The sequence below is a fragment of the Pipistrellus kuhlii genome, unplaced genomic scaffold (genome assembly GCF_014108245.1).
Source record: "Pipistrellus kuhlii isolate mPipKuh1 unplaced genomic scaffold, mPipKuh1.p scaffold_m20_p_14, whole genome shotgun sequence".
NCBI classification, from domain to species: Eukaryota; Metazoa; Chordata; class Mammalia; order Chiroptera; family Vespertilionidae; genus Pipistrellus; species Pipistrellus kuhlii.
The window spans coordinates 27,038,521-27,056,557 of record NW_023425449.1 but is presented as its reverse complement, the minus strand read 5'-3'; the positions used below and the strand labels follow the sequence as shown (position 1 = coordinate 27,056,557).

General features: G+C 41.0%; 1 protein-coding gene across 3 annotated transcripts in view; it reads left to right on the top strand.

Moving 5' to 3' along the window:
* Positions 1 to 18,037, top strand: part of CA8 (carbonic anhydrase 8) — an 83,013-nt gene that overhangs the window by 37,228 nt on the left and 27,748 nt on the right. For all 3 annotated transcript variants that reach the window (XR_004987748.2, XM_036436990.2, XM_036436991.2), the window contains exons 4-6: positions 6,856 to 6,951; positions 13,897 to 13,959; positions 16,662 to 16,710. Coding sequence is in view for 2 of the 3 variants with exons in the window: in XM_036436990.2 (XP_036292883.1) it covers positions 6,856 to 6,951; positions 13,897 to 13,959; positions 16,662 to 16,710 (208 nt within the window). In the remaining variant the exon portion in view is untranslated. The remainder of the gene's footprint in view (positions 1 to 6,855; positions 6,952 to 13,896; positions 13,960 to 16,661; positions 16,711 to 18,037) is intronic.

Sequence of the window (18,037 nt, the reverse complement as noted above, 5' to 3'; positions counted from 1 at the left end):
CTCCACAGGGGACTGAGAAGGCACCATTTTTATTTTTTTAAGGACACTGATGTCCGTTCTAGCCATCCGCAGCTTCAGGTGGCACAGAAAGGAAAGGTCCGCTGAGCACTTGAAGACAGGAGGCTTCACAGAACTTGTGTGAGTGCACGGGGCCGGGGAAGGAAATTTGTGAGTCATAATTGCCTTTGCAGTTTTTACTGCTTCTCCCATTGCTCATGATTTATCCTTCGGTACTTGAATGCTGTGGCGTTATTTATGTTAATAATAAACCTCATTTATCTTGCAGATAGCTTTCTGTTAGGCTGCCACGAAATCTTCAAACTTATTTTTCTCAGTGACAAAGAAATGATTATAAGGCTATGACTTGTCACAGTTTCATAACTTCGGACAAATTTATCGCTGCGAGTTAAGTACATTAAGATGAACATTTCACAGGTACTAATGGTGTAGCAGGGTAATCGATGGCAGGCAGCTTGGATTTGCGAGCCCTGTGGGAAAAGCTCAGTCAAAGATTTCCTCTAAACACATAAAAGAATGTTTTAGGGTTGTCATCCCGTGGTCAGGTATTTTAATGGGAAGGCATGGTGGTCATGATGCTGGCAGAGGAATAATGTACCTTTTTGCCTTTTTATTTCTTTGTGAAACGTACGTTATTAGCACCCATGAGGTCACATCCATCCACAGCCATTGAGACCTCTGTGGTTGGGGAGTGGCAGATGCGGGGGAGAAGAGAAGGGAGGAGAGACTCAGTTTTCATTGTCAGAGAAAACCTCCTTTCCCTACTCTGACAGACCTGGGTTGGGAGGGAGCCAAAGCCTTTTGTCTTTTGAGAGAATCAGTGAAGGGAACGTGGAGAACCGCCCATTGTTTCAGTTGAGGAAGAAATCTTGTTCATTTCCCCCCTCCTTGTCACCCCCCTCCCCACGCCAATTCCTATTGTTGGTCCCACAGTTGGAGTTTGGGTTCAAACTGCAAGAGGCAGCCCCTGTGCCACCTGCTGTGCTGTGTGTTGACGAGGTTCCAGAAGGTCTCAGTGAGGCTGAGGCCTGCCTGGGGTTGTCTCCAGGCCCATGGACCCTGAAGGAGCGAAGTGACTGAGTAAGAGGGGGGCCATTGGAGTCTAGGTAGCAGAGGTAGTAATGGCGCTGTTTAACCCTTACACTCCTTAGAAATGCTAAGGGGCCTTTATATACTTGGTCCTGCCTACAAGTTGGTAAGTTGCTCTCCATTCTCACAGTGTACGAGCCTGCTTCGATGCCTTTGCTGGCTGCATATAACTAATGCTAATGACAACAAGATGTGATAAGAATATAGGGACAGAGACCTAGCCAGTTCGGCTCAGTGGATAGCTGAGTATCGCGATGCCTGTGGAATGAAAGGTCCCAGATTTGATTCTGGTCAAGGGCACATGTCCATGTTGCAGGCTTGATCCCCGTTGTGTGTTGTGCAGGAGGCAGCCGATCAGTGATTCTCTCTTATCATTGATGTTTCTCTCCCTCTTCCTTCTTCTCTGAAATCAATAAAAATATATTAAAAAATTAAAGAGAATAGGAACAGAGAGAGTAGCAGGGGAGGTCAGAGAAAGGTGTGGAGAAGCCAAGCTTATAAGATACAACACTCCTTCTGCTAGACTGAGGCTCAGGTAAGTTAGTGCCTTGTGGAGTGGAACTGGAACAGGAATCGGATTCCCAGCCCAAAGGTCTTTTGCGAGAGCTTGTTGTCTCTGAGACACGATCGGTGGAGTTGCAGAGTGTGGCGTGTCTCTGCCTCTGCGTCCTGTATGCTGCTGTGGACCAGACTCGCCCCAGAGCCCATCTCATTGCAGTTCATCTGCCAGCTCACCTGGCCTGATTATAGCATCTGCTTGCACCTGTGCTAAGCCTCCTTTGACTCAGTGGGCCACTTCTTCATTTTCCAAGCCACATTCATAGTGTCATATGCCTTTCCATTCAAAACCATCCTATATATTAAAAGCCCAGTGACTGAATGGCAGAATGACTGGTTGGCCAGTGGCTATGTCACACACTGACCACTAGGGGGCAGAAGCTCAGTGCAAGAGCAACCCCCTGGTGGTCAGAGAGCTACCACAGTGGGAGCATCACTCAGATGACGGGGATGAGTGGCTACTCCTGCTGTGAATCCCTGGCCCTCGGACAGGAACCTGGGCTGTGATCTTTGCCTTCTTGCTCCAGCTCCTCCTCCTCTCTCCCTGCTGCCTCCTCCGGATGCTCACAGGCTGTGTAGTGCCACCGCTGGGTTTGCAGAGCTGACCTCGGAAGCTGGGAGGCGGGTTCAGAGGCTGGGAGGTAGGTTCATGGCTACTATAGGACTGAGACCTACTCTGCCCCCCTCTCAGTGCTATTGTCCCTGGGCCTGTCCCTGACCAGGTTCTCTGGAGAGGCGAGTGCTCTGGCTCCATAGAAGATGCTGGGCCAGGGGGAAGCTTCAGAGGGCAGGTCCACAGCCGCTCTGCTGACCTGGAAGAGCAGCGCTTCCCACAGGGGGCTGATGCCTGCAGGCCACGCTCGCACCAGTGCACAAATCCCGTGCACTGGGCCTCTAGTATGTCTATGTTTTTAAATAAATTATTTTCATGTACTAAAATTATTTTCTTTCTATCATTCATCTCTCTCTATAGATATCTACCTATCTATCAAATCTACTTTTTGAAGCATAGGAAACTTGAAATACAAAAGGCATTGGATAAAAATAAACATAAGTAAAAGTTCTAATATGTTCCTTCTGATCATCCGTGGATCGTTGTGTTGCCATTTCCCTTCCCCAAAAGAACCGTGTTTACTGTTAGGAGAATAAATTCCAAATATCGTAATTTTATTTGTTAGAGCCATGTCTTTATTCCTGTTGCTACTAGTCTTGTTCAGATTAAAATATTCACTTAATCTTTATACTTATTAAAATTTGTTTGCACAACCTGTATTAGTCAGGGTTCTCCAGAGAAACGGATGTATATCTAAACAGGTCTATGTCTACGTCCACGTCTATGTCTATCTATGTCTATGTCTGTATCTATCTATCTATCTATCTATCTATCTATCTATCATCTATATCTGTTTATTGAGAGATGACGAATTAAGGTTTATATTAAGGAACTGGCTCATGTGATTGTGGAAACTGGCAAATCTGAGAACTTCAGGGCAGGCCATCGACTGGAAGCTGAGGTGGGATTTTTATGTTATCACCTGTGGGTAGAATTGCTTCTCCTTTGAGGGGCGTCAACCACGTTGTGGAAGGTAATCTGCTTTACTCAAAGCTTCCTGATTTAAAGGTTATGTCTAAAAGAATACCATCATAGCAACATCTAGAGTCTGACGGATGTTTGACCAAACAGCTGGGCACTGTAGACTAGCCACGTTGGCACATAAAATGAACCATGTCGTGATTTTTCAGCTGGAACTTTTGTAATCCTAGCTTACCTCCAGACTCCCAGCTCTCACGCTTCCAGTTCACTTCCTCACTGCCAGAAGGACCTTTGAAGGAAAGACATTGGTATAGGGAGTTTGGATCTGCACAGCATAAGTAATAATAATATTCACTGCAATATTATTTTAGTGATTTCCAAAACACAGTCATGATAAGATTTAAGGCTCTGTGCAATCTGAACCCCTCTAGCTTTCCAGCCTCATCTTTCCTGTTGCTGTCAGCCTTATGCACCCTTTAGTTACCCACAAGCTACTCTTAGTTGTTCAAAAGCTCTGACGATTTTTTTGTATCTACATGGCTATGCTTTATGGAACAGAGCAACACTAATTTAAGGCAAAATACAAGATGATAGGAATAAAGAAGGGATTGTGGGAGAGCAGAAATTGATGTGAACAACTCAAGGCTTTGAGATCTGAAAAGCTTTCACTAAGGTGAGGAAAGGGTGAGATGGACGGTGTTTGGGCTGAATTGCGCTCCCCCCCCCCCCCCCCCCCCCCCGGCCCTATTCATATGTTGAAGTCTTAACTCTTAGTACATCAGAAGGTGACCATATTTAGAGACAGGATCTTTGTGGAGCTAATTAGGTTAAAATGAGAAATGAGGTTGTTAGGATGGGCCCTAATCCAGTATGACTGGTGTCCTTATAGAAAGAGGAAATGTGGACATGTACTAGTATATGCCCAGAGAAAAGATGATATGAGGACACAAGGAAAAGGCACCCATGTAAAAGCCAAGGAGAGAGGCCTCAGAGAAACCAAACCTGTGGACACCGTGATCTTGGACTCCAGCCCCCAGAACTGTGAGAACACAAATATTGGTTGTTTGCACCACCCAATCTGTGCTGCTTTGTCATGGTAGCCCTAGCAGACAGGCACAGTGAGGAAGAGCGTGGGGAGCACAGGGTGAGCTAACGCTGACAGACAATCAGTTGTAGAGTGTTATGTTTGTGGATTGTGCAGCTGAGTTACTACTACATATAATTAAATACATACTAGGTTACAGCTCGTTTCCAGAATGTGTCAGACATTTGCTTGGTAATTGAATTAACCATCTGTACTGCCAACATGACTGATAACTGTTGATATAGACATTGATCACCCGGCTCAGGTAGTACAATATTTGTCAGATTTCTCCACTGAAAAGTTACTCTTCTGTATTATACTCTTTTAATACTCTCTTATCCAATATTATGTTTTTATTGATTTTGAGAGAGACAAAGGGGGTGGGGAGAAGGGGGAGAGAGAGAGAGACAGACAGACAGACAGACAGACAGACAGACATTTACCGGTTGCCTTCTATATGCACCCATTTGGGGATTAAACCTGCAACCTTTTGGTGTATGGGACAAGCCACCTAATCAGGGCTGTACTACACTCTTGGAAATGAAGTCACCATGTGCAGCACATACTTATGGAGTGGTAAACACAAAAAAATGTATACCATACTTTGTAGAGTTGGTGTGTGTGATGATTTTGCTGGATTGTGAAGGGTGACAAAAAAGAAGAAGAAAAAAAAAGAGACTGTGCTTTTTTGGTTTATTTGTTTTGTATCAGAAAGAAACACCCCATAATGTGGCTGTGAGAAGTAAGAAAAATGTTGATTTGAACTTTGTAATTCGTCGAATAAAATTAGATTTCAACCTTGGGCTTTCTTTGTTGATTTAACTAAGGCAGTCAGTTCTTATCTACACCTCTGTGCACTTATCTGTACCACTGGGACTGCTATGCTATTGTTGCAGCCAGAGAAGGAAAGATTAAAATTGGTTGGTCTTTCATTATTAACTGAAAGGTTATAAAACCTTGTTTTCTTAAAGGCAGTGCCTTGACAGTTAAATTTATTGGGCAGTCATAATCCTCGTGGATTTTTCAGAGCCTGACCTACCCTTGTCTTGGGTAGTCTTTTCCTAGGCTACCATTTCTATTACATACGCAGAAGGGGCCATTACCTCCCTCTAGTGGTCAGCTTTATAATTTCAGAATCTTGGACAAATTTAGCAGGAAAAAACCCCCACCAAATTTGTGGCAATCCTCATGATAATGTTCCGTAATATTTTAATATGGATGCTAAAATGACATGGAGATTGAATTGTAGCTACGTCTTTTTGGATTAGAACTAATTTTTAAACGAGGCAGTGTTTTAAGGTGATAAGTAATTATGATTAAAAGCTAGTGTGACGAAGATAGTATTCTAGGCAGAGGCTTACCTAGGTACTATTATATTAAAAACCTCAGTGGCCATTTAATTTTAGCCAGGGAATTGAATTTGGCTTCTTGCAAGTGTTTTATCAGGGCTGTAGGAACAAGTGCATATTCTAGATAAACTTGAAAGCTACAGAGCTTTATGAGACCAGGAGTGAGGGAGTCCTCTTGAGCATTGTTTGTCATTCCTTCAGAGATTAAACTTTATCTCCAGTGCTGGAAATGGCCTTCTTTTAGAGCTCCACATCAGCATTTTTTATTTTATCATGGCTTTAAACAAATGCAGTATTTTTTATTTTATTTTATTTTATTTTATTTTTTATAGGATCCTATCTCTGGATATGCTTAGGGTGGAGAACCTTTTTTTCTGCCAAGGGCCATTTGGATATTTATAACATTATTCATGGACCATACAAAATTCTCAATTTAAAAATTAGCTTGCTACATTTTGTCAGACGTATAATTAAATCACCCCTAATGCCTTGGCAGGGCCAGACCAAATTATTTCATGGGCCTTATGTGGCCCTCGGGCCAGACGTTCCCCACCCCTGGCTTAGAAGGTTGAAATAATTTACCAGAATTTGAGACAGGCTTTGCCTTATTCTTTAAAAAAATATATATTTTATTGATTTTTTGCAGAGAGGAAGAGAGAGAGATAGAGAGTTAGAAACATTGATGAGAGAATCATGGATCAGCTGCCTCTTGCACACCCCCTACTGGGGATGTGCCCACAACCAAGGTACATGCCCTTGATTGGAACTGAACCTGAGACCTTTCAGTCCGCAGGCCAGCACTCTATACACTGAGCCAAACCAGTTTTGGCAGCCTTATTCTTGATGGAAATACTGCAGGTACTCATGCTTTGAGTGAGTCCTGGTGTTTGTTCCATCGAGATCCAGAGGGTATGACATGTAAAGAAGGGCAACTAAACCAATGGGACATTTGCCAGTCTCCTTCGATGTGGTCCTGATTAGGACTGAAGCACAACTGGAGAGGCAGCAAGCCACTAAGCATTGCTTCTGCTCAGAAAGAAGAAGGAAGAAATTCCTGCAGGGGAATTACTGTGTTAAAGCAGTAATCCGTTTGTGTCTCTTGGTGATACTCCTGTTGCTTATGACACCATATACACATAGTTCCAGAAAGCTGACCTGTCTGTGTTCTTCTCTATGTGGGCACATGAAGTAACGAGGTCACCTGTCTGTTGTTGCTCACCCAGCTGCATCTGATCCACTGGAACTCCACCCTGTTCGGCAGTATTGATGAGGCTGTGGGGAAGCCACATGGAATCGCCATCATTGCTTTGTTTGTTCAGGTAAGTGGTCTCCTATGATTGTTGAATTGTTCAAATGCTTGTTTCCAATTCATTTTGCAAGATATATGTATATATATATATATATTTACAAAATGATCACCATGGTATGTCTCTAATAACTATCTGTCACCACACAAATGTTTACAGTAAAATTAACTAAATATCCCCGTGCTGTATCTTGTACCCTTCTTATTTATTTTATAGCTGGAAGAGTGTACCTCTTAATCTCCTTCACCTATTTTGCCCACACCTACACCCACCCCCCACCCCCTGACAACCACCAGTTTGTTCTCTGTTTTTGTTTTATTTGTTTGTTTTAGATTCCACATATATTTTATTCAGCATAATACCCTCTATGTCTATCCATGTTCTTGCCAATGGCAAGATTTCATTCTTTTTAAAAAAGATATATATTTTTTATTAATTTCAGAGATGAAGGGAGAGAGAGAGAGATAGAAACATCAACAATGAAAAAAAAAAAGATTTATCGGCTGCCTCCTGCATGCCCCACACTGGGGATCCAGCCCGCAACCTGGGCTTATACCCTTGACTGGGAATTGAATTGCAACCTTCTGGTTCATAGATTGACACTCAACTACTGAGCTATGCCAGCTGGGCAAGATTGAATTCTTTTTTATGGCTGAGTAATATCCCGTGTGTGTGTGTTTAATATATAAGACATCTTCTTTATCCATTCAGCTATCAATAGCCACTTAGTTTGCTTCCATATTTTTGCTATTGTAAAGAAAGTTGCTATAAAATTAGGGGTGCATATCTTTCCTAATTAGTGTTTTCATTTTTTGGATATATACCCAGAAGTGGAATTGCTAGATCATATAATAGTTCTATTTTTAACATTTTGAGGAACTTCCATGCTGTTTTCTATATTGGTTGCACTAATTTACAGTCTCACCAAGTGTTCCTTTTTGTCCACATTCTTGCCAATACTTGTTATGTATTATCTTTTAGATAATAGCCATTCTGACAGGTGTGAGGTAATATCTCATTGTGGTTTTGATCTGATGATTAGTGATGTTGAGCATCTTTTCATTTATCTATTGGCTATGGGTCTGCCATCTTTGGAAAAATGCCTATTTAGATAATTTTTCCCTTATTTTGATCAGATTGGCTTTTTATATTGAGTTGTATATGTTCTTTACATATTTTACACACTTAACACCTTATTGGATATATTTGCAAACATCTCCTATTCAGTAGATTGACTTTTAGTTTTGTTGATGGTTTCCTTCACTGTGCAAAAAGGTTTTAGTTGAATATATTCCCATTTGTTTATTTTTGCTTTTGTTGCCCTCATCTAAGGCGACAGATAAACACACACACACACATACATAAAACAGTGCTAAGACTAATGTCAAAGAGTCTATTGACTATGTTTCTTCTAGGAGTTTTATGGTTTCATGTCTTTTAAGTCTTTAATTCATTTTGGATTTATTTTTGTATATAGTATAATAAAGTGGTTCAGTCTTATTCTTCTGCATGTAGCTGTCCAATTTTCCCAACAATGTCTATTGAAGGGACTGTCTTTTTTCCATTGTATATTCTTGCCTTCTTTGTTGTAGATTAATTGACCATATATGTGGGTTTATTTTTGAGCTTGCTACACTGTCCCTTTAGTCTGTGTCTGTTTTGGTATGAGTATCATACTTTTTTGATTACTATAGCTTTGTAGTATACTTTGAAATTAGGAAGCATGATATCTCTTAGCTTTGTTATCTTTTCTCAATATTGCTATGGCTATTTGGGGTCTTTTGTAGATTTTTTTGTTTGTGGGAGGAGATGAGCTCAGGTTTTTTTCTATACTGCCATCTTGAATTGGAGCCCAGAGTATTTGCTGGTCTCCCTTAAATTTAATAGTGGTGACATTAAACACAAATACAGAGAACACTGACAATTTAAAAGTAGGAAACTTGGTCTTTGTGGGTCATGAGAGAGCAGCCATATTCATTAGTAGAAACTGGTTCATTTACTTGTTAGACATTTTCTTCAGAGTGCCATTGAGGGACTTTGGAGAAATGACTTAGAAAATGTGTTCTGAAAGCAGAATTCCTTTTATTAATGAAAAAGAATTTGAAAATATTTTTGGAGTCTGGCTTATTGCAAAATCTAAGAAAAATCAATAATGTAATTCTGTAGTGGATTTCTTTTGTTCTTTGCTATTAATAATTTTCACTCAAAGATAATTTGAAGTGCCTTATAGAAAACATGAACAAAATAAGACTGGCAAAGACCTTGATAGATACAGTCAATATAAAGTTTGGATTTGATCTCTCTAGCGGACAAAGGATATTATATAAATTTAGTGAAATGTACAAAAGCGAACCAAAAGGTAAAAATTTAATTGAAGATGAATGATGGCCAGAGGGAAGGAGGGGCAGGGGCAGTAGGCAAAGTGGGATGTGGCAGTGGGGACATGTGTAGTTGTGTCAAAAATAAAAATACAAAAATAAAGTTATAAAAACAAAACAAAAAATACATCCTCCAAATGAATCTAATTCCTAAGATGAATCTTTTTAATATTGTCTTATTATAAACGTGATGTGAAAAAAGACTTGGGAGGTGAAGGAAACTCTGAATATTTTAGGCTTCTTCCTCCTTTATCTTACAGAAGAGAAATAAAGGGCCAGAGAGGTCAAGTTATTTTTTTATAATCACATAGCGATTTAATGTCACCAGTCAGCACCAGAAATCATTCTTCCACTCTGTTATTTCAGTGTCTCATTCTTTAAAAAATAAAAATAGGAATACAAGTGACCAAATGATCATATATGGAAGGGACAATTAGAGCATTGGGTGGAAAGCAAAGACCTTTGAAACCAGCGTGAGTATTTCCAGGAACAAGATCCATGTTGGAGGCCAGGGGAAGTGTGAGAGTATGCACACTTGTCCTACCTTTCCATATGTGTACATAGATTGTTTGCTCTGAAGAGAAATTCTGGTTATCGCTGTGACAGAGCCTTTTAGGTGTGTGAGGGTTCAGGGTTCAGGTTCAGGGTTCTGGTTCTGGAGGAGGCCACACACAAATGAGAGACTAGACAAGAAAATATAAATTTGGCATTTGGGGGCCAGGCGGTATTCCAGTTTTGGATACACCCATAGCCCTTAGGCAGGCAATTCCAATAATAGCCAGTCAGCAAGGATTTACATAAAGCTAAAAGGTGGAAGTTGCTTCAGCTCCCATTGTCTCAGCTAAACAGTGGGTGCAGAGCTCTGACCTTTCAGAGCTTCAAGGTTCACCAGCCTTGTCAACACCCCTCTGCTAGTGAAGACAATGGGCGGCTTCCAACACGGGAGAAAGTAAAATTACACAAACTTGAAAGCAAAATTTCATGAAGGAGAGGATTGATGAGGAATGTCAGTTGGAGCGGAGAGGAGAGAGACTGTAGTTCACCCAGGGTGTCACACTTGGGTGAGAAAATGGGGACAGGGGGACTCAAGGCAGTGAGTATAAATGTCCCTTTCAAGGAGCTTGACTCAAGAAAAGAAAGACAAAAGGGAGAATAACAGGGGGATGCACAGTGAAAGCCTGTTTGTTTCCTTTTTGAGATCTGAGATTTGCCTGTGTTTTTACTCTGAGCAAAATGAGGTAATTAGGGTGTAAGGTTTAAATATACCAGCAAGAAAGGGGATAATGGACATAGGAAAGTCCTGGAGGGGGCAGGAGGGCATGGGGTGGAGAGCATATGGCATATATGTATGGAATAACCTTGGGTAACCACCCTTTATTCAAAATAGAGGCCCAGGAGGAAGAGGTGGGTAGAGAGGGGATGAATTTGGAGGTGGAAAAGGAAAGAAATTAGGGAAGTTCATGCCTGATGACCTTTATTATCTCTAAGAAAGGAAAGCAAAATTATTTATAGAGCAAAGGAAATGTGGGTTTGGAGTTGGGTTTTGGAATAGTCCAGAAGAAGAATGATAATATGAAGTTGACAGTTGGTGTGGGAGACCCACATGAGCCTGGTTATCTCAGATTGTACAGATTGTTCTCCATCCAGGTAGAGGAGCAGAGGATTCTAGCAAATTGTTCCACTGACCCATTGCCTAGCAGATGACTCAGGACAAAAGAATTAGATAATGGAGAGTGTTTGCAGAGCTGCCATTCGGTGTAGGCAGGGAGGGAAGGAGACAAAGCCAAGAGTCTCCTGAGAGTTGGGTCCTTGTGCTCCATTCATGGGAAGAGAGGCAGGAGGGGAGAGCTGGACAGGTGAGTTTTCAGAGTGAAAACAAATCCAGGGTGTGTTCCCGGGATGGTTTGCAGAGGTAGGATGGGGCTGAGGGTAAAGAGACATGCCAGGAGGGGACGGGCCACTAACATGGATGAGGAAGGCCTCCAGAGTGATGGCAGGGGGTGATGACTGCGAGGGAGTGACCAGTGTGTCAGTAAATGACAAGAAGAACATGATAGCAGCAAGGGTGGATGGTCCACTCAGATGGCCTTATGCATGTGGGTCTGAGTACCGATCTGACGGTAACAGCAGGGCACTGACCACAGCTTTCAGTCTTATGGGAGGGAGCCTGCACGGTGTCCACTCTACGCCTGGGAGAGCTGTGGGCGTCCACATAGTTCAGGAGGTGGTAGAAGAGCTTGGCGAAGATGTGTAATTATCCTGACTCAGAGGGCATAGTGGAAAATGAGGGGAGCTGGAAAAATATAAGGCAATGTAGAGCTGGAATTCTAGGAGAGGAACGTGGCCAGAGGGCTTGCATTTGGGGTGGTGGTGAAAGATGGCAAAGGTGAGAGGTCAGAAGTGAATTGTTCTCACAGCTCCTGGTGGATTCCTGTAGGATTTTAGGAGCTGGTGGCATGCAGAGTGTCATCGATACTTGCTTTTTGGTGCTTGTAACCTCTGTAGACAAAACTTTGGCAGAGAAGGAAAGAGAAGAGATGGAATAGTAGCTCCAGTTTGGCTAGATACAAAGCTTTACCCACAAAATGAAGAAGCTTTATAGACAGAAGGAACCAGTAATAGCTATTGAGCGCTGTTATATGTAAGAACTTCCTTGATACTGACTGTCTGGTTTTCTGAGTAAGAACAACACGGGTGGTATTAATTGACTTACATTGCACTATGCCCTGTTCTAAGGTATCTGTTTGATTTAGTCTTATCTTCAACCCCATCGCTTTTGTCCTCCACACTGTATAGGTGAGGCATAGAGGTTAAGCCAACTTGTTCAAGGCTGGAAAGTGAGTCAGAACCAGAACCCAGGCATCCAGCCCACATGACCTTGCTTTATGTGGCCCTACACCATTCACATGCGGACTCTTCGTAGTTATCATGTGACAGAGGCGCAGGAAATGAAAACAGACCCCCAAGTCTAGGCAGACATCCAAATGCTGCACCACGGTTAAACCAATAAAACAAAACAGGGCCCAGGTTGGCTTTTGCACTCAGGACCACAGTTGCATTAGGTATTTCTTCCCTCAGAGAATTTATTTTCTGTTTTTAGAGCCTACCTCAGGCAGGGCAAACACTTGGAAAACAAAGTCTTGATTATTGTTAACTGATTGGCATGTCTTAGATTGTGCAGATTTCTTCTCTCTTTCCTCCAAGATGCCTTTCCACTAGCATGTTTCACAACTGGGTCACATAGACAGAAACAGAGACTACAGATAGTGTGATAGCTATTCTGGCGCCTTCAAGGCCATTCCCTAAAAACTTATGTGGAAGGAAAAAGGCGAACAATAGCAATGATTATCTGAGGTTATCAATCCTCTCCCCTGTCACTGTGCTCCATTATCCTGGTTGAAAAATGGAAATCAGATTGCACTTATCATTTTTATTTTTAAAATATATTTTATTGATTTTTTACAGAGAGGAAGGGAGAGGAATAGAGAGCTAGAAACAATGATGAGAGAGAAACATCAACCAGCTGCCTCCTGCACCCCCCCCCCCCCCCCCCCCCCCCGGGGATGTGCCCGCAACCAATGTACATGCCTTTGACCAGAATCAAACCTGGGACCTTTCAGTCCGCAGACCGAAGCTCTATCGACTGAGCCAAACTGGTTTCAACACACTTATCATTTTTAAATGTAAAGTCAAGAATACTTAATGTAACACTTTTTTTTTTTTTTTAAGTCTCAAATTCCGCCGAAACCGGTTTAGCTCAATGGATAGAGCGTCGGCTTGGGGACTGAAGGGTCCCGGGTTCGATTCCAGGCAAGGGCATGTACCTTGGTTGCGGGCATATCCCCAGTAGGGGGTGTGCAAGAGGCAGCTGATCGATGACTCTCTCTCATCGATGTTTCTAGCTCTCATCTCTCTCCCTTCCTCTCTGTACAAAATCAATAAAATATATTTAAAAAAAAAAGTCTCAAATTCCTTGGAGCATTGCATACAAGCAAAATATGTCACGATATATAATATTTTAAAACAGAAAGTCATAAACAGCATATTATTATTTGAGAATACAAAGGTGATTCTAGAAATTATGTGCGGTTGTCATCAAGAAATGTCCTGATAGCGGTGACTTTAGCCTATCAAAGCACATATCCACTTTTCTGAGTTAATGACATTTTTCAGCATTGATGAAATCTTTATAATAATGGTCTAGACATGTCAGATGTAAAAATGGGAAGGTTTGGACATGTGATAAGTAATTTTGATTCAGAAGCATCCTTGAGACTGTTGTATTGCTGTGTTAGATGATTTGACATATTTGTAGCCTTGTACACAGCATGATGAATTTAGATGGGTTCTTGGAAACATCCAAGAACATATCTAATATTTGATTGTGCTATAGCTTCTGTTACAGCATCAGTGACCTTCAGTGAATGTTGACCTGGTTATTCATGAAAACGCCATTGATTTATTCCCCAAGAAGGAAATTCAGGTGGACTTGATCCTCGCTTCTATAATTAGTTATTTTGAGCAAAAGCTGAGTATTTAATAGGCTTGTGGTTAATGGCATTTGCTCTATGTATTTCAGATAGGAAAAGAGCATGTGGGCCTAAAGGCTGTGACCGAAATACTCCAGGATATTCAGTATAAGGTAAGTCCCTGTTTTAAAGGAAATAAAACTCCTGGTTGTATAAGAGGCCAGTCCCCAAAGGCCACCCTCAGGCTGGAGGACTCAGCAAAAGGACTCACCGAAAAGCTGTTATTCTCATGGCTGTGGTCTAATGCAGCGGAAGGAAACAGATGAAAACCCGGTGCAGTGAAAGGCTCATGGGCATAAGACAGGAGAAAGCAGGCACAGTTTTCGGGTGGAGTGGCATGGGACACCCCATTCTCCCAGCAGTGATGTGGCCTAACACGTGTGAGGTATTTGCCAACCAGAGAACCTTACTTGACCTTGGTGTCTAGGGTCTGCATGCTTGCATGACTGACCTCAGACACTCTGACCCCAGCCCTCCCATCCTGTCCCTCTACTGAACTAGACATTCCTCATAAATCACTTGATTAGGACCAACTTATCTGGTCAAACTGGTACAACATGGGCCAAGGCCTCTGGCACACCCAACACTCTCTAAGGCAGAATAGTCCAGGGGCTCAGAGATGGTCAGCCAAGAGCCAGCCAAGGGCCGTTTTTTTTTGGTTTTTTTTTTTTACAGATATTTCTTTAAAAAATATTTTTTGAAAAAAAATGTGTTGTTGTTTTACTTTCCCATTACAGTTGACATTTAATATTATATTAACAAGGGCCAGGCTTGAAGACAGGCCATTTTTTTGAAATGTGAAGATTTGAGCAACCCAGGCCTGCTGGGTGAGCACTTTCTGCCCATTGGTTATAGGAAAGTTGTGTAAACAAAACGAATAAAAACTATGGCAACCTTACTTCACAGTACTTCTGTACACACACACACAAACCCACCCACACACACAAAAAAAAAAGAAAAAAAAGAAAAAGAAAAACAAGTACACATAAGCGATAGGATAATGTATTCACAGAAGGTGATGAAGATTGGTTTGACCCTGCAGTAACTCAGCCTAGCATTGCTGGGAAGCCAAGTTCTATTATAAACAGTACCTTTATGCTTCCATTAAGTCAATAGAATCTCAGTGACCTTGGAGGCGACCCAAAGCCAATTCTGAAACCCATCTGGGAATGAAGTCTGATTAGCTCTACGCTAGCACAAGCCCATTGCATCTTAAGCCAGACAAGAGCCTCTAACAGAGAGATCTGAGCACCTCAGAAGGAATTCAGGTACCAAGAGAAAGCACTGCGTAGTCAAAGAAGCTGGTGAAAAAATGGTGTGAGGACACATTTTTGACTGACATTTGCCTGATAGAAATTAGATGGAGAAATTTTCCTTTATTTCTTCAGCTAATATGACAAAAGTCAGGAGGATGGTGGGAGGCAAGTAAGCTGGATTCTTTTTTTTTTTTTTTTTTAAAGTAAATATATTTTTATTGATTTTTAGAGAGAGGAAGGAAGAGGGAGAGAGAGAGAGAAACAACAGTGAGAGAGAAACATCAATCGGCTGCCTCTTGCATGCCCCACAATGGGGACTGAGCCCACAACCTGGGCATGTGCCCTGACTGGGAATCGAACCAGTAATCTCTTGGTTCACCAGCTGATGCTCAATCACTGAGCCATACTGGTTGGGCAAGCTGGATTCTTTAATGCGTCAAAGAGTCTCTAAAAGTAAGGAAGAGATGTAGAGGTTAGGCATTAACTTTCTCTGTTATGTCTCATTCACAGAGTAACCTTATAAGAGATATCCAATTGCCATGACATGTCTCTGTCTCAAAGGACTGAGCAATTTAAATAGCACTATTTATAATAATGGGTATTAATATGATTATTGAATAAGGGCACAAATATTTTCTTTTCCCCCCCTAAATATATTTTTATTGATTTCAGAGAGTAAGGGAGAGAGAAAGGGAAAGGGAAAGGGAGAGGGAGAGGGAGAGGGAGAGGGAGAGGGAGAGGGAGAGGGAGAGGGAGAGGGAGAGGGAGAGGGAGAGGGAGAGGGAGGGAGGGAGGGAGAGAGAGAGAGAGAGAGAGAGAGAGAGAGAGAGAGAGAGAGAGAAATATCTCTGATGAGAGAGAATCATTGATTGGTTGCCTCCTGCACACCCCTTCCTGGAGATCGAGCCTGCAACCTGGGCATATGCCTTGACCAGGAATCGAACCTTGAACTCTTGGTTCTTCAGTTGACATTCAACCACTGAGCCACTCTGGACACAAATATTTTATTTGAAAATGAAATTTAGCTTTGATAAAATTGGTTTGAAAGAGAATGTTTTCATGTGAGTGTCAGATTCCCTCTCTGGAGGAGATATTTGAGAGCTGAAATACCAAGTCCAAATGGAACAAAATAAGCATTTGGGAGGCAGGTTGTGATGCCAAGATCAAGGACCAGGAGGAAAGTCAAGTCAAAATAATTACCTGAGCCAGGGTTCAGGCATTTTACTCTGAGGCCCAAGTATGCATGTTCTAGGAGCAGGAAAAGTAGGTGACAGGGGACGGACAGACACTAAATAGACAATTGTACATTTCACACCAAAAATTACAGGGAAAACGACTGTGGTAGAAAAGAAAATGGCATAGATTCAGAGTAGGAGTGTCTTGTTGGACCCAGCCACTACTGTTCCAATGAGAAGAAAGAATGAGACACAAATCTATGCGGTCCAATGATGTCATTTAGAAAAGATGTCAACTGGGATTCTTCAGTGCTAATAACTCTTTTATTGTAAAATTAAGAAATTTTATGTTAACCAGAGATAATTTTTATTTTTATTTTTTAGGGGAAGTCCAAAATAATACCCTGCTTTAATCCTAACACTTTATTACCAGGTAAGTATACATGGATAGATTGTATAAAGGTGAATTTTAACTATGGATATGCCTTCATTGCTTTCCTCAGAATATATAACTATGTATTACTCTAGTTAATAAAGGCTCTTTACAATATATATACTAGTATTCTCTGTGGTAAGTACCCCTTACCTAAACACGAGAGTAAACCTTTTGAGATAACAAATACTTTACCACTAGTTTCATTAATCATGCAGGGTTTCCTTTTTGTAAAAATTGCTACCTCTATGTAAGCACCAGCATAACAAGTAACCTTGTTATACTTCTAGAATTGATCAGTGAAGTTTTTATTAATCTATACTGAAATAAACTTGACACCTAATTTTATAAGGTATCTTTTTGCAATGATATGTATCTGTTAATTCTGATTATTTAGGTCTGCCCTAAATAGGTAGGGATTGTGTATAAAATACTCAGAATATAATTTGTAGTTAAAGGCTATTTTGTACAAAATTTTGGTCTTTATAAATCTCTACCCAAATTATGTGACATTTCTTGGTGTTTCAAATGTAACCATATAGGTCGATGCATCATATCTTCTGCTTTTTACATTTAATTGCTCTACAACAAACCAAACATTTACCCATCATATTCAGTAGTGAATTTCTCTAATATAGTGCTAAAGATTTCCATAAGAATAGTTTCTTTTATCCTATCATAATATGCTTTTAAAAATTTGTTGTTAAAGAAGCAGTACTGATAGAAGAAGCCAGAGCAGAATGGTTAAAAACACCGGCTTTGAAGCCAGAATGCTTTGGTTGGAATCCTGGCTCTGCCAGGTATTAGCCCTATGACTTTGGGCAAATTATATATGTAACCCTTTGTGATTCAATTTCCCCATCTGACAAATGGAGCTAGGCATAGGAACTATCTCATTGGTGTTTTGTAAGGGTTAAATGAGTTAATGTTGAATAGTTCCTCCCATGTAGCAAGCTTTCAATAAATATTAGGTGTAATTAGCTAAGTCCTCCACTAAAGTAAAAAAAAAACAACAACACATAAAAAACAAAAAACAACTATGGGTACACTTTTGCTAAAGTGACTAAATTTTACATATATATATATATATATATATATATATATATATATACACACACACACACACACACACACACACACACTTCAAGTGTATATGTATTAAGTTTATATAGTACATTTGGATATACAAAATAAACCACTGATAGAATAAACCACTATAAATAATAGAGGACTCATTGTGTTTTCCATCAATTATTTTCTTTATGATGATTAGTTAAGAACACATATGGGGGTCTAGTTTAAAAATGACATCAGTCTGAGAAGTGTT